The sequence below is a fragment of the Callospermophilus lateralis genome, chromosome 2, assembly GCF_048772815.1.
Source record: "Callospermophilus lateralis isolate mCalLat2 chromosome 2, mCalLat2.hap1, whole genome shotgun sequence".
In the NCBI taxonomy this organism is placed as follows: domain Eukaryota; kingdom Metazoa; phylum Chordata; class Mammalia; order Rodentia; family Sciuridae; genus Callospermophilus; species Callospermophilus lateralis.
Genome location: NC_135306.1, coordinates 191,253,256 through 191,279,493, shown reverse-complemented (window position 1 = coordinate 191,279,493; position 26,238 = coordinate 191,253,256). Strand labels below are relative to the sequence as shown.

At 38.0% G+C, this 26,238-nt stretch overlaps 1 protein-coding gene across 12 annotated transcripts in view; it reads left to right on the top strand.

The window, feature by feature from the left end:
- Positions 1-26,238, top strand: part of Phf21a (PHD finger protein 21A) — a 190,221-nt gene that overhangs the window by 122,789 nt on the left and 41,194 nt on the right. For 10 of the 12 annotated variants that reach the window (XR_013155339.1, XM_076847094.2, XM_076847093.2 and 7 more), the window contains 4 exons: positions 12,258-12,464; positions 18,153-18,404; positions 19,650-19,739; positions 25,039-25,332. Coding sequence is in view for 11 of the 12 variants with exons in the window: in XM_076847094.2 (XP_076703209.1) it covers positions 12,258-12,464; positions 18,153-18,404; positions 19,650-19,739; positions 25,039-25,332 (843 nt within the window). In the remaining variant the exon portion in view is untranslated. The remainder of the gene's footprint in view (positions 1-12,257; positions 12,465-18,152; positions 18,405-19,649; positions 19,740-25,038; positions 25,333-26,238) is intronic. The other 2 variants (XM_076847103.2, XM_076847101.2) reach the window with 2 other exon arrangements.

Here is a 26,238-nt window from a genome sequence, read left to right as displayed (position 1 = left end):
TCCATTAGGCCTGGAGAGACTAAGCAGAAGTGATGGCTGTGTCACTTGCACAGCGGTCCTACTGACTGAGCCCTGGTCGTGTGTGATAGGTGGGGGAGGGGCAGCAGGCTTCCTAGTAGCAGCTCTGAAGGCTGAGCGACTGATTTCAAAACCTTTTTTTGTGGCCTTATGTTTCTACCCCCAGTCCCTTTGCATCTTGCATATTGGGTTTGATCATCTGTACTCTATCTTCAAAACAAAACAAAACAAAACAAAAAATAGCCATATAGTTTTTATGCTGAGAAGACAAACCTGTTAGTGAATAAAACTTTTAAATCCAGCTTAATGATAGTGGCTGGTAAGTAAAGTTTGCTATAATTTACTCCTTGAAAAATCCACCAAAGCCCATCATTTTACTGGTGTAAATGTTGCCAGTGTCCAGCACATTGATTAAATTGAAATGGTTCCAGAATTGAAGATTTTTGCTCAAGGCTGGAAAGTTAGCAACAGACTCTAAATTGTCCATCATCTACTGTAGATGAGGAAGCGTATCATTCTTGTTGAGTTGGCTGTGTGTTCTTTCTCAGCTTTGGGAGAGGATGATGGCAGAAGTACAGCCTTCTCGCTGGCCTTTTTTTTTTTTTTTTTTTTGTGGTGCTGGGGATGGAACCCAGGGCCTTGTGCATGCAAGGCGAGCACTCTGTGACCTTTTGAAGCAAGTTGTCTTTTTCTTTCTAGTCTTGTAAGAACATTCTCAGCCCTTCCAAATCTGCAGGACAGTTTATAGGAAGTCTGCTTTTCAGTGGGCCTCATTGATGTGGTATTCTAGAGCCACCTCCAGCTGTCTGTCCCTAATCTCCACCTGTCATATTTTCCACCTTTATTGGCTCCTCTGGGTTGTTATCCAGATTACTCTGCTTCCTTGGGTCTCAAGAGCCTGGCTTGGCTTCTTGGCTCTTTCTTGAGTCTAGAGACTGCTGACCAGTGAGAGACATCCCTCTCCCTTGCCCTCCTGTCAGCTCCAGAGAAGTCACCTCAGAAAAATGGGCTCCAGCCCATTTTTGTTCACACTAGTTTTGTTCACACTGGTTTTTCAAAGGACAGAGATTCCATATTCTAGTTCCCATTTTTCTATCAAATAACTGTGTAACTTTTGATTGGTTTTCAGTCACTGCGTGCCTCAGTTTCCCCATATGAATTGGTGACAGTTGCTTTAAACCATACCATACAATTTTGATAATCTTATTGATAAAAAGGTGTGAAAATTTACAAGTACAAAGTACTACATAAAAATTACATCATTAGGGAAATATATTTGTGGAAAATGATACCATCATTTTTCATTTGGAGTTTGTACTCAGAAAGTAGGAGTTTTGAAAAATTATGAAATCATTCATATGTTTTAACATTAATTTTTCCCTGAATCGTGTAAATAAAATGACTTTGAAAAATCTAGGTACTCTGAAACAAGAATCAGAAATGGTTAGATCTTAAGTGTTCTGGTCATATTCCAAGTCTGATGTTTGCAATTTGTTTATCTGATTCCCTGGACAGCTTCAACAAGATAGTTTTCATTCTTCAGACTTTTGCTGAATGGTTCCTTCAACAGCTGCTTTCTCCAGCCCTAGAGATAGTTGTGGTTCAGTGGCAGAGAACTGATTCCAGTTCTTCCTTTTGTTGGTTTTACATGATGAAGGGTTAAGTTATCTGTAAGATGTTTTAAACTGTTCTGATAAAGTAGGCATACTTACAGAACATATTACTAAATTTTTCATTATCACCTTTATATTTTGCATGTAGTTGTCTATCTCCCTACATCCTCAGGGTGTTTTATCTTGCCATATTGTATTCATTACTGTTGATTTTTATGTCATTATGTTGATTTTTAAGTTGCTTTTTATGTCTCTCCATTAAAAGTCACTGGAGTCATACCCCATGGTAAAATTGTGATTAACCCAGAAGGCCATTTTACTTTTCTGGTTATCTGAAATTATTCTTGACTCAAGGCTAGCACTCTCTCTGGCATTTTAAAAAATTTTCCTAAGTAATGTTTAATTCCATTGTCTTCTAGTAACTACAGTTCAGTCAGTGTAATTACTGTCTAGGGGTTAAAAACTGGTAGCCCATGGGCTTTATCTAATAGCAAAGCTATTTTGTTTGACTCTCTTTGTTAAAAGCAGTTCATTCATTAGTGATTTTAGATGAGGCAGTTCCTCTCCAGCTGACCTTACTCCCCATTACTTGCTGTTATCTTATATCTGCCTGCTTCATTCATGTGTGTTACCTGCCTGGTAATAGGTAATCATCAGATTACTACTATTCAGGCAAAAGGTAATCATCAGTTTACATGTTCATGTGAATAAGTCTTCAACCACTGAATGCAGTTGTTCTTCAGTGATTTAGCCCCTCTGTGAGATGTTAGGATCATTGTTGTAAGCATTGGTTTTCTTTGTAGAGTGCTGGAGGCGAAAGGTGTACATGAGGCGATTGCATTCTTTTTTTTTTTTTTTTTTTTTTTTAGAGAGCGAGAGATAGAATTTTTAATATTTATTTTTTAGTTTTCGGTGGACACAACATCTTTATTTTATTTTTATGTGGTGCTGAGGATTGATTCGAACCCAGCGCCCCGCACATGCCAGGCAATCGAGCTACTGCTTGAGCCACATCCCCAGCCCGAGGCGATTGAATTCTTGCCATCCAGTGGCTCATAGAATTTTAACAGAAAAGATTATTAGAGAACTATGGAAAAGGTAAGACTAAGATTGAATAAAGAACTCACTGGAGATAATGAACCTTGTTTGGCGATAGGCCTGACTCTACCCCTGATTTGAGACCTAAGTCAAGTCTCCTGGGCAGACTCTCAGTATCCTTCTATCTTTTATTATTGTTTTGTTTTTATTGTAGTCATTACTACATTAGACTGTATGCAAAAAAAAAAAAAATTAAAGAACCATGATGGTACATTCAGGCAATGAAATGTTTTATGCACTGTCAAGCAATGGAAAGAAAACGGAGAAAAACGTTATACTAAGGGAAGCCAACCTGAAAGCCTGTATGCTGTATCATTCCAACTATATTAGACATCCTGGAAAAGGCAAAACTATGGGAACATTAAAAATATCAGTGATTGTGAAAGGGTAGAGAGAGAGAGGGTTGAATAGAGAGCACAGAGGATTTTTAGGGCAATGAAATTATTCTGTATGATGCTATAATGGTGGATGCATGTCATTATGAATTTGTCCAAATCCATAGAATATGTTGCACTCAGAGTGAGTCCTGATGTAAATGTGTACTCTGAGTCATAGTGATAGTGATATGTCACTGTAGGTTCATCAGTTTTAACAAATGTTCCACTGTGGTGTGGCATGTTGATAGTGGGGAAATGTGCAGGGGTGGAGATGCGGACATCTCCAATCATAATTCTTTTGTTGGAGGGGCAATGGGAATTCTCCATACTCCACACAGTTCTGAGCCTAAAACTGCTCTAAAAAATAAAGTCTATTAAAAAATATGAAGGGATTGATCTTATGTTCAGTACTGTGCCTTCTTCTCTTTTGTCCCTATACTTTTGTTGTATGTGGAAACTGAAGGTAAAGTAAAAGAGGGTGAGTTGCACCATTAGTATAGAAAAGTATGCTAGAAGAAAATTTTAAAAATCCTTTTATTGTCCATTTATTATGGTCATTCCATTCATTCCACACACACATTCTCTCTCTCTCTCTCTCTCTCTCTCTCTCTCTCTTTTTCTCCCCCCACCCGTGTGTGTAAAAACTTTAACATTTAATAAAATATTAATTTTTTTCCAAATGCATTTTATTTATTAAGCGATTGTGCATTTTCTTTTGTAGTATTGAACATCTCTAGTAAAACTTTTAGTGGTGATGACTTAAAACAACAACAACAAAAAAAACTTGCTCTGAAGCTTTGCAAGATGAGTACAGGTTTATTCTGTCTCTGATGCGGAAAACTCAGGTTGAATACAGAGTAGAGCAGATTCTCTCATGCTATGTGTCTTGGAAGATCCAGTTCCCCAAGTTAACACTGTCGTCATGTTGGCAGCCTGCCTAGAGGATTGCTCCTCTGAGTTGTTCTATATGGGGTCTTTTCAGAAAGTCAACTTGTAACACTGTTCAACATTTCCCCCTTTAGGTGGTTGTAACAAATTCAGCTACTAAAATTGTGAATACTTTGTGAAATTTAGAGAGATTGAAGCATTTCAGAATCTCTTAAAAACCATATGTTATTATATCTGTAGTTGATAAAAATTGTTTTTGAGCATCAACAGATGATGTTCAATATTCTTTTGGGAAAAATACTTTCTAATGAAAAAATTCAGTATTTAGAGATCTTATAGGAGTTTCTTTTGTTTAAATGTAAGAAAAATAGTACACTTCATCATAGAGTATTTTCTAATTGATGTATACTACCTGACATGGTATATTTTTCTAATACTATTGACAATCTTTTTCTCTAAAAAAAAAAAAAAATGCAGAATTGAGGATCATTAAAAGACACCATTGCCCTTGAAAATGACCCATCCCTGTCTTAATAAATATATTCTCCATAGAATACCTCTTCAGCATCTGATTCTTTCTTATGTTTTTATGGAAAAGGGAATTCCTGCATTATCTCAAATGGTACCCAGGGCTTAGAGAGGCAAAACAGTTTGTTTATCAAAACCCCATTCTATAAAATGATAACAGGGTTTTTGGTTTTGTTCCCCTCCCCCCATTTTTGGATCATCAATGCATGTAAATTGTATTTTCATATCTGACTTATCAGGGACAGCTACTGTGCAGACATCTCCAATCATAATTCTTTTGTAAGGAAAACCACAGCAGCTTCAGGGGAGAGGAATGAAAATTTCAATAGTGTATGAGACAGCTCTGATATTAACAAGGCAATGCTGCCTTTTAAGTTGCAGGGGAAAGCCATGAAATGATGAATGACAAGCTGGTGGTATGTGCAGTAGCATTTTGTAAACAGTTACAGAGGGACATGCGTTTGCTGAGCTGGAGCTTAATTTACAAATTAATAGGCTCCATGTCATATCTCATTGTGATATAAACACAATGATTCAGGTATTTTTTTCATGATAGCAAACAGCTAAATTGTGCAGATTGTGGATGGTTTTTATTTTTTTTCCCCTGTTCTCTGTATTACTGTATCTAAGGTCTTTGCTGGGTCAGTTTACATTTAAATTGAACATTTATTTTATGCATTCAGAAATATGAACCACCATACAGGTATAAGAAATCTGGGCTGTACCTGGATCTCAACCCAAAGATATGTGCTATATATAATGTGTTGGAGTTTAGAGATAAAAAAGGCAACAGGTAGCATTCATTCACTTTCTTAATACTAAACTGTTTTTGAGCAAATCTCATTAAAAACACACAAAAACCAGCTGAGTGTGGTGGCACTTGCCTATAATCCCAGCAGCTCGAGAGGCTGAGGCAGGAGGATCACGAGTTCAAAGCCAGCCTCAGCAAAAGTGAGGTGCTAAGCAACTCAAATGAGTCCCTATCTCTAAATAAAATACAAAATAGGGCTGGGGATGTGACTCAGTGGTCAGGTGCCCCAGAGTTCAGTCTCCGATACCAAAAAAAGAAAAGAAGAAGGAAAAACCACACAAAAAACAAATTTCATTTAAGCTATCATTGAAACATAGTGCAGTGGTAGAGTGCTTGCCTAGCTTGAATGAGGCTCTGGGTTTGGTCCCCAGCCATCCACACGTGCACACACACACACTCACTCACACACACATAAACACAAAACATTTGATTAGATGTTAAAGGTCCAAAATATAATTGACACTGAAAATAAAGCCATTTAATTAGCTGTTGTTCTGAGTTGAAAGTTCGTATAGACAAATTGTATTATCGGTTACCATCCTTTATTTCCACATTGGCCTTAACAGTTTCTTAAGCACTCCCCAACATTCATTTGATCATCGCCATTTTTCTTAAGCAAAGAGGACATATAGTATATCTTAGTGCTTCATAGAAACATACAGGACTTATATGTAAATTAACTGGTTTTTAACTTTGCCCTCCTTTATCTTTTATTATAGAAAAATGTACTACAACTACGTTCCCACTTGTACATGCTAGGCAAAGTACTCCACCACCAAGCTATATCCCTAGCATCTTTGTATGTTACTTATTGTTCTGTAGTTCTCTAGGGATCATAACTCTCTTGCATACAAAAGAAGCTACCCATTTCTTGTTTATTGCAAATTAAAGGCTAGTCCCCAGGTTCTTAGAAGGACCCCTAGCTATAGGCAAAGTTTGGTTATAGCAATATTAGCAATGTTTTATAGACATGCATATCATACTGAGGGAGAAGGTAGGACTGAGTTTACCTATTAGAGCATGGAGAACTAAGTAAGAAAAATGAAAACAGTGTTTCATTTAGTCAGTCCAGTGAATAAAGGGTGTAATTCCCTGTAGAGATGGAATGTAAGTCTTAGTAATATGGATAAAAGATATTAATTTCTATGGAGATGTGTTATAAAATCCATTGACGTGTGTGCATGTGCATATTGAAAGAAGAGTAAACCCCAAAGAATTTTTTTAATGAAAAAGGTAATACAGAGTCTAATCAATACCATGGCATAAGCATTCTCTAACTTCTGTTAAACGTCCATGCAGAGAATTTTGTTGAACTTTATTGAAAAAAAGTTCTGATAGTATGTACTGTTGCTGCTCCTTCATTTTTATTGTACTGTACAAATCCCAGATACCTTGCAGAACTAGAAAATACTTTTTTCCCAAATCTCAAAACCAGGATACAAACCCATTTTGGTAGACAATATGTCCAGTTAACCATGCAAGATGTAGTGGTATATATTGCCTCTGTCAAGTAGATATCATTTTAAAAGGATATAGCTACTTGTCTAATTTTAACTCTAAAACTGAATCTCAGAGAGTTGGGGGAAACCTTCTAGTATCTTAAAAAATGAATAAAATGCAATTATTTTTAGTCAAGTTTATTTTTTATTTTTACAGCCTTTTAAAATTTTTATAGCTTCTGCCACCAGTATTCCTCTTCCTCCTCTGTTAGAATTATACCCTGTATTTCCCCTGGAACATTTTCTCCAGTAACTTCACTGCATATTCTCCTATTGAATTTTATTTATGCATTAAGGAAGGAGTTAATTGTGAGTTTATTGCCTCTTTTCCTATGTTTTTGTTCATAAAATTACATTCTGTGTTTTTGTGCATAAAGTGGTGAAATCTTCACTTAATTTTCTGTTTCATTTAAACAACACGTGCATTTGCTCTGGATTGTAATACTGTCACTAACATTATGTCAGTAATGTACACACTGTTCCCGAGGGGATAATTGTGTGGAACGTCCTGAAGACCATTGTATCTCCTTCCGGCTTCCTCGAATTTGATGAATATTGGTGTTATTTATAAATATTGTAGTGGTTGGGTTTCAATTGGACAGTAGAAAGACTTTTTTTCCTCCTCTGAGAAATTCCTTTTGTTTTTTCAGTGCCGGGGTTGAACATGGGGCTGCAAGCATCTAGGCAAGTGCTCTACTGCTGAGCTACTTCCCCAGCCCCATTTGAGGAATTCTGATATCATCAACAAACATAAATTTCTCCTAGTTAGTTTTTTTCTGCACTGATAAAATTTAGTATCCCTAGTTTCATTTTGAGCAATTGGTGAGTCTGAAGACCTCGAAATATTTTCCACTGCATTTTAGGTATGAAGATAAGATTTGTTATTTACTTTGTGGATTTGTGAAAAATTACAGGTTGCTGTCACGCTCTGGTATGAAAGGTGAAGCTCGTGTTTTCAGATTGTGTGTTGATTCATGGAGGGAGAAGGATGAACTGTTAAGGCAGTTCTGGGGGCCACACGTATTCAAGACATCTTCTTATGCAGTACTGCATAAGAAGATGTCTTGAGTAGGAGTGGCCCTTATAATTGATGCAAAACAGATAATGTGTCAGAAGTGGTGACGCAGCTTGGGGGAGGCTGAGGCAAAAGGATCACAAGTTCCAGGCCAGCCTTGGCAATCTAGTGAGACCCTATCTCACAAGTAAATAAAAAGTGCTGGGGATGTAGCTCAGTCGTAAAGTACCCCTAGGTTCAGACCCCAGAACCACAAATAAAAGAACACAAAAACTGATAATGCTGCATAGAGCATGGCGTGCAAAAACAGTGACATCCAGCCAGGGAGGAAGAGAAAGGGCCTTATGCCTAGAGTTCCTTTTAGGAGAAACATTCTGAAACTTGTATGCAAATTTGTTACTGAACATAAACTATTGGCTCAATTGCAGGGAGAGGTGGGGCTGTCATTCTGTTTCTCCATCTCCTTCTCTTATGACCAGTGCCATTAAACTTGGAATGATTGACTTAGATAATAGAAACAAATCCGGTATTCTGTTGTATTGGATCTATAAAATTTTGTATTTTTCTTCAGGATCTTTCTTGCTGTCATGTGAACATGTTGATAGTATCATATGAATGTCACAATATTGATCACCATGACTACCTGTCTTGGAAACTGACTAGAAGTGTCAGAGGCTCAGTGAACTCTTCTGCCTGAACAAGCCCTGATGAAACCCGATGGTGCGAATGTCAAGGGAAACTGTGGCTTGGTATCATGGGTTTATGACAGGATTGAAGGGGGCCATACTTGCCACCTCCAGGCCTGCCATATTGGCCTGTTATTGACAGAAAATACATTAATAAGGAGAGAAGATGATGAGTTATTAACTTTTTCTCCCTTTCTTCTTCCATCACTCTTTTTGGCCTTTTTTTCCCGTTTCTTTCTTTTTTGGTACCAGGAATTGAACCCACGGGCATTTAACCATTGAGCTACATCCCCATCCCCTTTTTTTATTTTGAGACAGGGTCTCTCTGAGTTGCTCTGGGCCTCTCTAAGTCGCTGAAGCTGGCTTTGAACCCATAATCCTCCTGCTTCAGCCTCCCTAGCCACTGGGATTACAGGCCTCTGTCTCTGCACCTGGCTGTTATCTCTTATTAACTTATTAGTGAATGTTGGATGGCCAGTTTGTGCATTTTAGCCTTTTTCCCAAGATGTAAGATAATGTTTTAAAATAATTAGCTACATTTAAAGATCTCCCTCATATGTGAACACCATTGGCAATGCAAATTGTTTATGCGAGTATAACCCTCATTAGTGACCAGCAAAAGCCATGATTTCTTTGTTTCAAACACAGTAATGAATGTGAGACTCGCCTATGGAGACAAGAGGCCACCTTAAAGCTGCAGGCACTGGAAACTCTGCTTGGTCCTGCGTGGCCAAGACTTCCATTGTGACTATCTTCTCTCTTGCTGCCACCAAGTACTGGTGCTGAACTAGATCCAGGCCCCTCTGAAGTGATGTGAGTGTAGTATTTGCCAGAGCCACAAGACTGAACTAGAGCAAGACAGGACTGTGGGACTCTAAAAAGCTGGCTCTGATACACAGCAGCTCTTCTTTACTAGCCAGCCCTGAAAGAATGTACAGGGCTCCTGTGACCACAGAGCACCTCGGCTGCCCAGCTCATCCCCCGTCCTGACTGCAAGCTGTGATGGAAAGCAGCAGTGTTGCCCTCAAACCTTGGTTTTTTAAAAAATTCACAGACATCACTACACATGTAGTGGTCTTCTAATCTTCTGGTGAGCACAGCAAGGAGTGAGGGGCAATGCATTTCTCAGCAGAACTTTCAAATACTACAGCCGTCTTTTACAGAAAATTTCTCCCAATCCATGTGCTTTGACCTTCATTTTTTTTCCCTCTTCTTTCAAGGACCAATATAAGTTTGCAGGTATTGGATTTTGGGTTTCCTCCCCACTCACAAGTGCAAGTGTCTAGGGCTTTGTTTCAGGCCCTGGGGAGGAACAGTTGTAAATGCAGTGTGACTCACTTGACTCCCACTCTCTGCTTCTGGTTCTGATTGGTCGCCACCTTGCTCTAGCCATATGGCTGAAGAGTACTCCAGCCTGCATCTCTCTCTGGCTCTTCCCTGCTGTGGCATATAACTGGGAGCAGGTTCTGGGCTTTGTCTCTTCCTTCTGGTCCACTTGAGTTAGGCAGTAAGTAGGAGAGCACACTGTGTTTCCTAAGGATGGCTGTAGAGGAGGAAAACACTCTGTTCTTTTGTGCCTGGTACAGTAATTATTGTTTCCTATGCTGTTTTTATTCAAGAGGGCATTTTGTTTGTTTCTTTGGCAGGTGTCACATTTGTGTTGTATTATTTCCTCCTGGTCTGTCTCTCCTGTTTTTGTAAGCATTCTTAGACTCCCCTTTATCTGCTGATGCTGCACTTTAGCTATCTTGCCAATGTTCAATGTCTGATCTGGGGAGGAGGACTGAGAGCAACTTTAAGTTATTATTTCATTTGTAAACATCCAAAAGTTATGGCAGGGTCCACACAATAAAATCTACATGTGATGCTCAAAGTCATCTGCAACACTGCTACTATTACTTTCATTCTTGTAAACAGTAACAGTTCAACTTCTCTGCCTTTTATTTTAAACTTGCAAAATAAAATTTTGAAGACTCAAGTTAATTTCTATGAGTGTTCAATATTTTATTAGTTTGCATTTTAATTATTCCACAGATGGTTTCTGCAAAGACTTTGGACTCTGCATTTAAAAAAATATATTTATTCAAAGAGGCAGTGATAGTAGAATATAATGTATAGGAGAATTTTTTTCTCCCCCCAAATTGGCCTTTATATGACATTTTAATTGTCTAAAGAGAATCAATAATGAAAATTTAAAAATCTCTCAAGAATATATTTTGTATTGATTTAAAGTTTTTAAAAATCCATTTTATAAATATTTTAATGTTTGAGTATGTTAAGTGAGTAATCTGCAGGTTTGAATTCTTTAAAGTGTGTGGGTGATGAAGTTGGTTGGAGCCATAGTAGAAATCTGAAAATTAATCTGGTTCTTCTGGTTTCATTTAACCCTTTATTTAAACCTCTGTTGCTGAGCTCAACTAGCACTTTCTGTATCTCCATTCATAATCTGTACTGGAAAATAACAATCTTTAACAATCTTTTGTTTTCAGAAATAGAGCACTGAGCTAGTGAACTCACTTAAAAGTGTGTGAGAGCAATGATGTTTATCCTTTCTTCCAGCCATGGGGTCAAGGGAGCCAGACCCCAAATCTGGCCTCATATGGTTATGACAGCATATAGTCTCTGAGCCATTTACTCGTCTTCAGTCTTGTTTTGTTACTTCACACACACTGTGAAAAGGATATGACATTTACTCAGCAGCATAGTTCTCAGCGTAGAGTACAGTTGTGAACAAACTTCGTTCTATTGAAATGTATGACTCTAGGGCCTGGGGGTATAGCTCAGTGGCAGAGTGTTTGCATGTACATACAAGACCCTGGGTTCAATCCCCTGCACTGCAAAAAGAAAGAAATGTATTATTATAGTAATGAAGATAGCCAAAAACACACTTTTAAAAGTTTGAACAAGGTCTAGAAAATTCAAGAAACCTTAATTTTAAATTTTCATTCCATGTAGTCAAATCCCTAGACTGTCTAACCAAATGGATTTCTACAGATCCTGTTCCAGCAAAGAAGTTCTACCCAAGAGTTACATATTTCAGTAATTTAGAATGTCTAATGTTTATATTGTATACTACTGGAATCATGGTTTATTTGTTTTAAATGTGTTTAATGTTTCAAATTGGGATAGATACATGATATTTATTTGATTAATAAAAATTACTATGATTGAGATCTCTTATATCAGATGCAGAATAATGTGCCAATCATAGTTCTGAGTACTTTGTGTATATTAGCTCACTTGTGCTTGTAAGTACTTACTGTCTCCTCATTTTATATACCAGGACATTAAGGCACAGGTAGGTTAAGACACTTGCCCAACACTGTGTGGTTGGTAAGAATATAAACTGAACTTTGAATTGAAGCAGTAAGATTCCAGAGGCATGCTGTCACTGCTGTGCTAGTCAGCCCTTCCAGTCTTACTTGCTAACCTAATAGTAGTCAAGAAATCTGAGCTCTGCGACATGATCTCTTAGCTGTTTTTTAAATCTGCATGCCTTAATTTCCCTTTTTAAAAAACATTTCTTATACCATTGGTTTCATATTAATGATAATGACTTTTATGTTCTTTGAACTCCTTGTTTGTACAGTCTATGTAATTATAGATGTTACAAGTTTTAGATTAAACTAGTTTGGAAAAGATGTCAGAGGCATATAATTTCTGTGTTTCCATGCAGCTAACAGAACAGCATTCTGATAGATTTTTTTTTGTCTTCATTTGGTAGAAAAGAGTAGTTGAACAACTACGGAAGAACCTGATAGTAAAGCAAGAACAACCAGACAAGTTCCAAATACAGCCATTGCCACAATCTGAAAACAAACTACAAACAGCACAGCAGCAGCCACTACAGCAACTACAGCAACAACAGCAGTACCACCACCACCACGCCCAGCAGCCAGCTGCACCCTCTCCCAGCTTGACTGCTTCACAGGTAAAAGTATAGATGTAGGCTTTTTTTTTTGGTAGATTGGTTGTGATTGGTCATGGAGAACAGGATTTGTGTCAGCCATCCTAAGCTCAACTAGCAGCACTAAACAAAAGTTCCTGTGGGGTGTGGATTGTAGTTCTGTGGTAGAGCACTTACCTAGCATGTGTGAGGCACTGGGTTCGATTCTCAGCACTGCATATAAATAAATAAAAATTAAAATATTTAAAAATTAAAAAAATTAAAAATTAAAAAATAAAGGTCCATTGACAACTAAAAAAATTTTTTTTTTAAAGTTCTTGTTACATTTTTTCTTGAAATTCACTGACAGGAAGAAAGAGGCAAAAGTTAAATGACCTGTCCAAAGAAGGGAGAAAGAGTCAGTGAAAAAGAAAATTCCCTTTTGTGCATTCCAGGAGAGTAAAAAATCTTATTTTGAATTTCTGGAGGTATTTGTTTGCACTTATTCTAAAAGTCTGGCCTCTTCTGGAATTGTTTTTCTGGAAATTTAGCAGGTAGACTTGAAGCTATTCTAGAATAGTGCTCTTAGGTCCAGGTAGAAGCATTCAGAAGGACGATGTTAGCCAGCTCGGTGGCACTCACGTATAATCCCAGCTATTCAGGAAGCTGAAGCAGGAGGATCACAAGTTTGAGGATAGTCTGGAAGTGAGACTTGTTTCAAAATAAAAGGGACAGGGTATGTAACTCAATTGTAGAATATCCCTGGATTTAGTTCCCAGTACCCCCCAAAAAGCTCCCAACCACGACTTATGTAACTTCTAAAAGAATGCTTATAGCCTGACTTTCGTTTGGAGTATTTTCTTTGTTTTTGCTTTTTTGTGGTGCTGGGGATTGAACCCAGGACCTTGTACATGTGAGGCAAACATTCGTTGGGAGTCTTAAACAGAGTTGGGTTAGGTTATTCTCTTTCCAAAAGTTTAGTGAATCAGAGAGTATTTACATGGAAAGAATGTGGTAGAATTTGTCGTTACCTCATGCATAGGAGTTTTCTGTCTTAATTCATGGAAACTTTCTCTTCGAGTAACTTACCATGTGATACAAATCAGGAAATATTTCTAAAATACTTATAATAACTATTTCCTTTTCTGGTCACCTGAGTTCTGTGCTGCTTTGGGACGATGGATGGTGAGAGGTCCAGGGATATCTCCAAAATAGTGTTGTATGGCATCTCTCCATTTGGTAGCCTGACTGATTAGCTAACCATTGTTTTATTTTTTTTAATGCAAAGATTTAATGTTAAAACCCAAAGGATCCTCAAGATTTTTGATTTGGGTGATTTGACTTTACATTAAACTATCATTCGTATTTATTGACTGCTCTCTATATACTAGATTCTGCATTACAAAGAGCAGTGGTCCCTGCCAAGAATCTGGAACATTCTGATAATTTATCTTCATTTATTCTGTAAATATTTATTTAATAATATTGTGTGCAAGCACTGTGCTAGGTAACATGAAGAGTAGATTCACAAGTAAGATAGTTTCTGTTTTCAAGAACCAAAAACATTTATAGAGCAAAAGGAAGACATAAACTGCTAATAAGAAGAAAAGTACTAGTGAAAAGCTGTAAAAAATACAGAGAACAGAGTAATCTTACAGGAATCAGAAAATGCTCTTTAAAGGAGGTGGCATTTGAGCAGGGCCTCATCCGGTGAATGGGATTTCAGTGATGATGGAGCACAGGGGGGAGAAGAGAAGTATAGAGAATAGTGTAAACAGAAGTGTGGAGTCAGAGAAGTAAATGCATACCTTGGGAATAGCAAGTAGGCTGGTGTGGTGGGAGCATAGATTCCAGGAAGATGAGGCTAGAAAAGGCAGAAAGGGGCTGGCTTATTGTGGAAGTCTCAACTGTATGACCCAAGCTGGGCATTTTGGCAGTCATAGTAAAGTAATGACAATGGCAAAGAAAAATGGGAAGTTATATATGGCATATATTAAATATGTAACTTCAGAAAGAATAACTACTAAGTAGTGATTAGAGTGAGCAGGGAAAAGATGCTAGGAAAAAAAGAACTTTTGTTTTTGCAGTACCAGTGATTGAACTCAGGGGCCCTTTACCACTGAGCTACATCCCCAGCCCTTTTTAAAATTTTTTATTTTGAGTCAAGGTCTCCCTTGCTTAGGCTAGCTTGGAATTTGCCGTTCTCCTGCCTCAGCCTTCTGATTAGCTAACCAGAGTTCACCACTGCACTGCACCAGGAGAAGATTTTTTTTTTTTTTAGGGGGGACGGGTACTGGGGATTGAAACCAGGGGCACTCAACCACTGAACCACATCCCCAACCCTGTTTTGTATTTTATTTAGAGACAGGGTCTCACTGAGTTGCTTAGCTCCTCATTTTGCTGAGGCTGGCTTTGAACTTGTGCTCATCGTGTCTAGATCTCCCAAGCTACTGGGATTACAGGTGTGCGCCACTGTGTCCAGCCACCAGGAGAAGGTTTTTTATTGTCTGTTAGGGGGTATTTTTTTTCTAAGCCAAGTGATGATCATGTGCCAAGGCATAAAGGAAGCAATGAGGAAATCTTATTGCAGGAAGGGGTAGTAGGACCAGTTCCTTTTATGTAGTTAACTCCAACTCATATGTTTTGAAATTTTTTCCCATACACAGAAAAAGAATAGAATACTTGAATACAGGTATGCTTTGACCTACATTCACAATACTTGCATTTTTAATAATACAAAACAATGTAAAGAAGAATGCAGTTAATACAATGAAACAGAATGTAAACACTTACAAAGGAGAGGGAGGTTCCTTTCTGTGGCTGTTTGGGTGCACAACAGTGAATTTCCACTCAAAATTAAGCAAACTATCTAAAGTAGTTATGAAGGTTACTAAAAACCCATAGTAATAATTTCTCTAAGTTCTGATGCATACTTTGGAGTTTTTAATCAGTACTTCATATTTTGCAAGTAAATAACAATAACTTAGCAAAATAAATAAACAAAAAGGATTTTGTTGTTTGTGTTAATTACCCTATTTTTCTGCATTAACTTCTGGCTCATACAATTTGGGGTTTTCTCAAAATTTAAAAACTCTTTATGAAAACTGTGCAGTAACTACTACCCTCATGAAGATGATCAGATATGGACAGCATTAGCTAGCCAAGGACTAATCACAGCTTCCTTAAGAAATCAATTTCTTTGCTATCAGACACTTTTTTGCTTTGCATTTTCTCCTCCTCTTGCCAAAACAGTTCAGATGTTTTCATTAGGCTTGGATTTCAAAAGTTACAGATTCTCTTTCTATCTAATCCTAATGAAGAGCTAGTTTTCTGTTCCCTAATATTTGAACTAGAGTAACCACCAGGCCAAGAGTAAAAAAATCTAAGGAGACCTATGTCTTGGTCTCAATAAATGGTTAGCTAATATATACTTTTAGATATTTTCATTGAGGCATAGAATATATGGAATTTTATAGGCACTGAAATACATGTAGTGAAATCAGGCACAACCAAATATTTATAAAGCAAAGATGTGAACACACTCATTAGATTTCAGTGTTATTTAAGCATTGGGTTAATGGGAGGTGTGTACATAGTCAGGAAGGTTTGTGGTTTTATTAAGTATTTTCTAGAGAAATCAGTTTAGGGCTATTATTCAAAATGTTGATAATGATTTACCTGAACCAAGAGTGTGTCCAAAAAAAAAAAAAAAAAAGTACTTCGAACTCTTACAGTGACAGTATGCCAACTGTTTTTAAAAGCCATGTCAGGTTTGGCTGTCCAGAGCTGTTTCCACGACCCATAGTAGCAGTAGGATTGAATGGCATTTGGTGTGACTTGCTCTCCACTTCAAAAATTCTTTGTATTTAAACATTTAAAATTGACAGGTAGTGCTAAAATTGCACTGTTTAAAACTCTTATTACAGATAGCTGGTATTGGAGCTGGGGTTGTGGCTCAATGGTAGAGTGCTCACCTAGCACATGTGAGGCACTGGGTTCAATCCTCAGTACCACTTAAAAATGAAATAAAGATATTGTATCCACCTACAACTAAGAATAAATATTTTTTTTAAATCAACAAAAGCTGGTCAGTTGTTGATGATATACTACTGTAACATTTCTAATGATTCATGGCATCCAGCTTTAATTTGGTTTTCATCACTGATACAAAGTAATGACCTGCTACCCCCAAATACTCTTTATTTCACATTCGAGCAGACAGTGGCACTAAGAGTTGAGGCACTCTTGTTATTGCCTTGGAGAAGTGGAAACAAAGACTCAGGTGATTTTAATTATAAGAGTTAATGAGAAACAAAAAAAAAGAAAAGAGAGAGAGAGAGAGAGAGTTAATGAGAATTGCTGACTAAGCTATATGGGATAGAGGAGGCCAAATCATTAAATTTTTTGGTTAAAAGAAAAAAAAGAAACGTGCATTATGCGTGCATATGCCAGAAAGAGAAATAATCATATAAAACCAAACAATAATAATACAAAGGTACTTATATAGACACAGAAATAGAATTTCATAAAAAGGGAAGTTGTCTGAGTATGTTTCAGGGAGAGTGAGAGTACTTATCCCTGGTCCAGAGCAGTACCATCCAACACAACTTTCTGCAGTTTTGGAAATACTGTCTGTCCCCACTGTTCACCTTGGTAGCCACTAGCCACATGTGGCTTTTGAACACTGGAAAATTGGCTATTGCAAATGAGGAATTGATGTTTAGTTTAAATTTAAATTTAATATCAACATGTGGCCTGTAGCTACCAGAGTGTACAAATGGAGAGTAAGAAGAAATGGTAGAATAATATCAGAACCAGCAAGTTGGACCAGATACATTTTCATGTTCCTGAAATGTCTGTATCTCAAGTGACGGGTAGCACAAGATAGACGTGTGCCATGTAATGAGCATGTTTCTGTTTTCTTGTTTTGTAACTGACACTCGTAATTATTCTGGTAAAAAATCTAGAAAAATATAGCTTCAAAGCTGCAATAGCACTTACGGAGCATCAGTCAAGTCCTCTCACTTCAGCTCATCCTCTGATCTCGAAGGCTTTTTGAAACTCAGGTGTTTGTTTCGGTCTTGTCACATTTCAGTGAATCTTTGATCACTTTTATAGCAGTTCTCTGGAGAAAAGATTATAGGTAGGGACTCATATCCCTTTGGTATCAAGAACTAGTATTTCCTATACTAGTTGGTTAATGTTTCGTTATGTGGAATTTGAGATTTTCTACCTCTCCAGGGTGACACTCAAAAAAGAAAGACAAGACACTGTCTCTTTCCCCCAGCCTTTGTGTCACAAGGGACAGAAAACCAGAATTATATGATGACTTTCTTCATATTGGTAAGATTATAGCAGTTAGGGATAGAGAGGATATGTTTCCCATTATTTGCATCCTATATGTAAATTCATTGATTTCGACCAAAGAATTAGACTAGAAGAAATAAGTACACTCATATTCTGTGTCCAGAAACCCTCTCTGCCATATTAGTCTACAGTTATTAGAGTGAGCTTGCCCATTTACAAATAACACTAATTTGTGAATTCCAGCAAGCTGGAGAATTCTTTCCCTCAAGTGAGCTGTGTACTCTATGTACACAAGAGAAATGTTGTGATACTAGAAACTTGATTAAGTATGAGAATTATTGCTTTATTTTCTTTTGGAGTTCAGTAGCATATTGTTTAGTTGGATCACATTTCCGTGTCCTAATATCTGTTTTCCATGTCTCCTAGAAGACTGTAACTACAGCTTCTATGATTACCACAAAGACACTACCTCTCGTCTTGAAAGCAGCAACTGCGACCATGCCTGCCTCTGTTGTGGGCCAGAGACCTACCATTGCTATGGTGACCGCCATCAACAGTCAGAAGGCTGTGCTCAGCACTGATGTGCAGAACACACCAGTCAACCTCCAGACGTCTAGTAAGGTCACTGGGCCTGGGGCAGAGGCTGTCCAAATTGTGGCAAAAAACACAGTCACTCTGGTAAGCCAGCAGCTGCTACTCATGTACCCATGTTAAGAGGGTTCAGGATACGTATTTGTGGAGTAATTCATTTTAGCTCCTGCTGGAGCTCCAATTCCTTCGGCATGCCAAATTCCCCTTTGAACCTGATGGGACAATATAGCATTCCCACAGTTTTTTTTATTTAACTGTAGAGGTGTCTTGACACCAAGGACCAAATTAAGCACATTATCTGTAGTCAAAGTATGACCTAATTTTCAGGGAAAAGTTTCCTTCATGAAGGCATATATGCTGTTTCATTTATCTGTCCCTCCATTCTATCCACTGTCCTTCCTGTGCAACTTGAGTATTTAAACTCTCTTGTTTATTATTGCTGCTTTAGAGAAAATTCCCTACTAAATTCTCTTAATTTACTCTCCCTTAAATTGAACACAAACAGAAAGTACTGGGAGTTGGTTGGGGCACATGAAAAATATTCAAGATATTCACAAATTAACATATGAGTAGCCAAGTTCTGTGGCGGGGGTTGAGTGGGATCCCTTTAAGGAAGTACTTGAACAGGAATTGTTCATGAGGTTTCTAGGATTAAACCATTTAGAAACTAATATTTTCAGAAACTTGGAGGAACTATATCCAAATTTTGACAAAATTATTTCCTTAAGATGGCAATTATGAGCTCTTGGTGGCTTTTGAAGAATGACCAATGACTAGTGAAACTAGAGAGCAACAAAGTGGAGCTTTGCCATTTACCCAGGAATCCCTAGAGAAGCACCCAGCTCACTCAGTTAGATGCTGAGAGTTAAGAAATCCTCTATAGGAATAAAGCCACTTATTGTTCACTGTTGGATACAGCTCTTCCATCAGGAAAAAGCCCATTTGGCCAGTCCACAAGTTTGATTTTACTTTGGATCCAGTCTTAACTTTTAAAATATGAAAGTGCAAGAGTTCTTGAGTGTCAGAGGAAGTCATGTAAGAATGGTGAGCTTGCTCTGTTCCACTTGAGCTGTGAGGAAACAGAGGTGTATTAGTTCATTTTATGGCATAAAATGTGCAGGTGTGAGAGAGAAAAGTCTCCTGATGCAGTAATTCAAGTGGTTAACTTTACAGTGAAAGCTCATAGAAAATCCTGATGCAGTGTTAATTCAAGTGGTTAACTTTACAGTGAAAGATCGAAGAAAATGTTATCTAATCCAGAGAAGAATGTCTCGCTTTGATATTGAATTATGATTTTTCCTTCTGATTCATTTGTCTTTCCTGTTTTTTCAGCAGGTTCAAGCAACACCTCCTCAGCCCATCAAAGTACCGCAGTTTATCCCTCCTCCCAGACTCACTCCACGTCCAAACTTTCTCCCACAGGTGAGTAAGCCAGTGAGAAGCTGGGGTTAGGTAGGACACAAGTCCTGATGGGACTTTTTTTTTTTTCCTTTTTCTCTATGTTTTTTATTGGCATATAATAGTTGTATATAATGATGAGATTTGTTGTTAAATATTAAATATTTTGATGCAATCAATATAACAATATAATTTGACTAAAATCACTCTATACCATTTCTCCCCTCCCTCCCCAGATCCCTTTCCTCTACTCTACTGATCTCCCTTTGATTTTTCATGAGAAGCCACCCCCTCCACTTTATCAGAGAAAACATAATGACTGTTGACTTTCTAAGTTTGACCATATTTCACTTAACATAATGGTCTCTAGACAGTTTCATCCATTTTCTTACAAATGACATAATTTTATTTTTCTTTATGGCTGGATAAAACTCCAATGTGTACACCATATTTTCTTTATCCATTCATCTGTTGATGGACTCCTTGACTGGTTTCGTAGTTTGGCAATTGTGAGTTGTGCTGCTATAAACATAGGTATGCATGTATCACTGTAGTATGATGACTTTATTCTTTAGGTTAAATACCAAGGAGTGGTATAGCTGAGTCATATGTGATTCCATGCCTAGTCGAGTCTCCATATTGTTTTGTGGGTATACTAGTTTACAGTCCCACCAACAGTGTAAAAATGTCCCCTTTTTTCCCCACATCCTCTCCAGCATTTATTATAGATTGTATTCTTGATGACTGCCATTCTTACCAGTGTGAGATGAAATTCAGTGTAGTTTCGATTTGCATTTCCCTAGTTGCTAATGATGTTGAACATTTTTTCATATTTTTTTGACCATTTGTATTTCTTCTTTTTGAGAAGTGTCTGTTTAATTCATTTGCCCTCATGGGCCTTTTCTAAGCAGCCTGTAAGCAGGCTTACCAATTCAGCTGCATTCAGATCCCACTTAGCAAAAAATTCTGCCAGTTTCTCTACCAGGAGGAATCTTATTTATTTTTTTTATCATGGTTTATTAGCAGTGTCCATATGCAGTAGAAGAGAGAAGTGAAGGAAAAGGAAATTTTCCTAAATTCAAAACAATTAAGATTATAATCACTAGGGCTGGAGTTGTGGCTCAGTGGTAGGGCACTTGCCTAGCATGTTTGAGACACTGAGTTTAATTCTCAGCACCTCATAAAAATAAATAAACAAAATTAAGGTACTGTGTCCATTAAAAAAAAAAAAAAATTACATTATTAGGCTAGGGGATAGGGGCTAGCTCAGTGCTAGAGTACTTACCCAGCATGCACAAGGCCCTGGATTCAGTCCCCGGTAAAATAAGAAATAAATAAACAGCTCCATTATAAACCTTATAATTTAGCTAAAACCTGCCTGGAGGTGAAGAAAGAATACAGTTAACTCTTTTGTTTTCCTTTTGCAAATGAAAGTGGGAAGGACAGCCAAACTAACCAGTGGAAACCATTCAGTTCTACTCTAGAAGTGATGATATTGCATATCATACTTAAAGGCCAAGTTTTATTATAAGATGTAGGACGGGGTATGCCTAGGGTACTTTCTACCCAGGCTCACACAGCTCTGCTTGCTCATATTTTTCCTGAGTGTTCTTTTAGCAATTTGACTGCCCATTACCATTTTCAAGGCAGAGTGTCAGGATTACCTATCTAACTCTTGAGGACATTGACTTGCCCAATAGAAAGGGTTAAACTGAGGCCCTACCTTTCAGGCTAAGAGAGAAAAGAAAGGAGTTATGTAATCTGATGCTCTGGTACACACCTGTAATCCCAGTTACTCAGGAGGCTGAAGCGAGAGGATTGCAAATTCAAGGCTAGCCTGGGCAACGCAGTGAGAACCTATCTCAAAATAAAATCAAAAGGGCTGGGGATGTAGCTTAGTAATAGAGTGCTTATCTAGCATTTGCCTGGCCCTAGGTTCAATCCTCAGTACTAAAAAGTAAAAAGGAAGAAAGGAATTTTGTGATCAGTGGCATAAGTGATTTATAAATAGCCTCTTGAGAGAGATTGGACAGTGCTAACATGAGATAAGATGATTTCAGTCATTTATCAGATAAATATTTAATAAATATCTTGGGTAGCAAACACTGTACTAAGCGCTATAGATATGCCAGTTTTCGAGACAGAAGGTTTTCTGCTCTTAAAGAGCTTCAGAGACATTTACAAGCAATTACAGTGTCTTACGGGAAGTATAGAGTAGACTGAGAGTATGTGGGAGGAACACCCAGCCCATTCTCAAAAGCAGTAGAGAAAGTTTCTTTAAGGTTTCCTCGAAGAATTGATATTCAATCTGAGACCTAGAATCCTAGTAAAGTTAGCTTGACAAAATTTGGGGGGAAAAATAAAAATGTCCCAGGGAGAGGACAGAGTATACACGCGTCTGAAGTGTATAGGTGCATGTAGCTTCAGAGGACCGAAGGAACTTTGCTGTAGCTGAGCACAGAGGGCAGTGGGGCTGATCTACACCAGAGATGAGACTAGAGCAGTGCACTGGGGCCAGAGCCTGTGGATCCTTCTAGGTTGTGTAGGAATCTGGGCCTTATTCTAGGGGCAGCTGGGATCCATCAAAGAATTTTTCAAGCAACTTCCCTAGCCTTTTTGATTTTATTTTGAGGCAGGGCCTCACTAAGTGGCCCAAGCTGGCCTTGATGTGATCAAACTTTATGTTTTAGAAAACTCCCTCTTGAGGCTGGGGTTGTGGCTCAGTGGTAGAACACTTGCCTAGCACATGTGAGGCACTGGGTTCGATCATCAGCACCACATAAAAATAAATGAAGATATTGTGAGCCAGTCGTGGTGGTATACGCCTGTAATCTCAGTGGCTGGGGAGGCTGAGATAGGAGGATCATGGGTTCAAAGCCAGCCTCAGCAATGGCGAGGCACTACTCAGTGAGACCCTGTCTCTAAATAAAATACAAAATAGGGCTGGGGATGTGGCTCAATGGTTGAGTGCCACTGAGTTCAATCCTAGTACTCATAAATAAGTAAGTAAGTAAGTAAAGGTATTGTGCTCATCTACAACTAAAAGAGTATCAAAAAAATAAGAAGAAATTTTCTTCTTGCCACTATTTAGAGAATGGATTAGCAATGATCAAGACTGTGGATAAGAACAGATAGGAAATTCAGTAATGATGATAGGTAATGATTATAGAGGATTTTGTTATATATGAGGTTCTATGTTAAGCACTTTATGTGGGTTGTCTATTTTATTCTTCACAAGAACCCTGTGAATATGAGTATTACTCCTTTTTTAGGTAGGCAGACTAAGGCTTAGTCTATGTTTTTCAAACATCGGGTCATAACTCATTAGTGAAACCTATTTAGTGGGTTGATAGCCCATGCTGTATACTTTATTTCATGAAATTTTTGTTTTATATAGATACAGATATTTACGTGTGTACTTTAAAATGTGTTTCCTAAGGTAAGTCAGTGGTACCCACCTCAGGGTTATTTTAAGTTAAGCTAAACTTTTATTTAGACAGACAAGACTATCATGGGCCACACTTAACAGTAGTATACTTCAAATGATACAGGACAGAAAAAACCACTTGCCAAAAAGACAGCATTAGACATTTGTCTTCAATGGGAGACAAATGTATAGAAGTTCCTGTAGCTATCTAGGGATTGTTCAGGTTTAAGGAAATGAGGTCTTTATCCAGGACATCAGGAGAGCCACTCTAGCATAAAAGCCTTATGTGCCACAGGAACCAATGTATCTTGTTACAGTTCCATTGGCATGGCATTCGAGAGCCTCACAATGGGTATGTCCAAGTTAATGAGAGTCACCCAGTTAGGAGAGCCCAAAGCATGGTGTCCTGTTGAATATAATTCTCCCCATCCATGTTCAATTTAATTATCCCTTATTGATTCAGTAATAAATGCTTTTTTTTATCATGCATGCCTGGTAACATAGTTGTATTCTTACTCTTATTGGGTTTCTGGAGGTACAGAACTAGATAGAATTAACTGTGAATCAAACTCTGATGCATAAAGGAAAAGGATTTTACCTTCTGATCACAGTTTTAAAAGTTGGAAATATAACTGGTTTAGAAATACCAGAAATGTTGTCTGAGGTTACAGAGCTTATGAGTGTTAGAACCAGGATTTGAACCTAGGTAAGGTTGACTCCATATTTCTTAGCTTTTTTTTTTTTTTTTTTTTTTTTTTTTTGGTGCCAGGGATTGAACCCCAAGGCATTTAACCACTGAGCCATATCTCCAGCCTTTTTTTTTTTTTTTTTTTGAGACAGGGTCTTACTAAGTTGCTTAGGATCTTGCTGAGGCTGGTTTTCAACTTAAGGATCCTCTTGCCTCAGCCTGCTGAGCCACTGAGATTATACGCCTGCACCACTGTGCCCAGCTTAAATACATATTTTTTTTTAATCGGTTTCAATAGTCCAAACATAAACTACTGTTATTGCAGTGAGGATAGAAAGAAGTAGACAAATTTGAAAGTACTTAGGTAGTAGAGTTGAAGTAGGAAGTGTCAAGAATGATGCTAAAGTTTTTTTTTTTTTTTAATTTGTTTGTTTTTGTTTAGTTTTACATGGACACAGTACCTTTATTTTAATGTGGTGCTGAGGACTGAACCCGGTGCCTCACACATGCTAGGCAAGTGCACTGAGTTACAACTGCAGCCCCGATGCCAAAGTTTATTTATCAAGAAAAGGCTATTTAATTAGTAGAGTTATCTAACAGGGAGTTGAATATGATTCCGAAGTTTAGGAAATATTTCTGGTTCTAAGACCAGAAGACTGTGAAAGTCTTTAATACACGTATGGTAACTGAAGTCTTAGGAAGAGTGAGGACATTGGGGAACAAGAGGGGTTCCAGAACAAAATCCTGAGAAATATTTGCATTTAAGATGGGACAGAAGTAGCCAAGAACAGGGAATTAGAGGGCCAGAAGTGGAGGTTTACTTAACCAATCAATGTGAAGAAATTCAGAATGTGAATTAAGGCTATTAGCAATACTATTGCTATACTGGCACAAGTTCTGTGTGGGACTCTTCTCTGGATCAGGCCTTTGACCTCTGTCTGAAGAAGCAGCATGCTATACAAGAAGGAGCTGAGAGTTGAACCATAATTACTACATTCCAGGGTAGCATTTGGGTCCTGTTGTGAGTCAAAGGGCCTTTTGTAAGATTTTGTCCTAAGATCTGAAGAATTAAAATAAGAAAATAAATATTAATAAGTATTGTATAAAGTACTATTTCACATACATAAAGAAGATTTTATGTTTTAGATTTATACAACTTGAGAAATATCTTTAAATAATACAGTAATTATTCTCTCTTTCCCCCATAGGTTCGACCTAAGCCTGTGGCTCAGAATAACATTCCTATCGCCCCAGCACCTCCTCCCATGCTTGCAGCTCCTCAACTTATCCAGAGGCCTGTCATGCTGACCAAGTTTACCCCGACAACCCTCCCCACATCCCAGAACTCCATTCACCCTGTCCGTGTTGTCAATGGGCAAACCGCAACCATAGCCAAAACGTTCCCCATGGCCCAGCTCACCAGCATTGTGATAGCTACTCCAGGGACCAGACTCGCTGGACCTCAAACTGTACAGCTTAGCAAGCCAAGCCTTGAAAAACAGGTACGGGAAGGATATGCACCTGCCGTGGGTGGTAGTGTTGCCCTTGAGGCACTGGCTGCTGGGCTGTCTCTAAATACACCTTGTCAAGGGCTCTTCATCTCAGCACCACTGTTGATAACCTGTTGCTTATTATATAATCCTTCCAACATGCAAAAAGCCCATTCTTACTGAAGCAAGTTGAATTGCTTTTCTCACCATCCCTTTATAAAGGGCTTCAGAGTCTTGTGTGAGTGAGCTCCCCCTGCTGGTTCTGATGCAGAAGTTCACAGATGTGCTTCCTTGCTGAAGCAGTGGAGCCTAAAAGTAGTAAACAGAAAACGCCATATTAGTTTCAGCCCAATAAAAATCCAGATGAGGATATGACTGTGAGAGTCAGGAAGAATAAACAAAACAGAAAAGAAATTTAATTTCAAAAACCTTCCATGATTATTAGAGATAATATGTAGCCAAACAAATTCAGATTTCCAAAAATCATGCTCTAGCGGATGCAGACATTTAGTTCACTTATTAAAACCCTTCATTTATATTTTCTGAAATCCAAGTTTCTCTTAAACTGATGAGACTAGAATAATACAACTAACCTTAAAAGTCTATGGGAGCCCTCTAAAACCCAGCAACAACAACAAAGCAGAGGACTTATAGCCACTCACTATAGCCTTTTAGAAAAAAAGACCAGTGATGAGAAAGAAGAATTTTGCAAAGAAAGAAAAACATCCCCTTTCAAGAAAGTTATTTTAAAGTCATTGAACTATTTCTAATTGACTTCCCATTCATGGTAAAAGATAGTCTCTGGTGACCTCCAATGTCAGCTTCTGGATGGCAACAGACCATGATTGAGAGAGGTTAGCCACATGGTAGGGAATGAAGGCTTCCTGCTCCTTTAGCCTTCTTGAACAGAGGAACCTT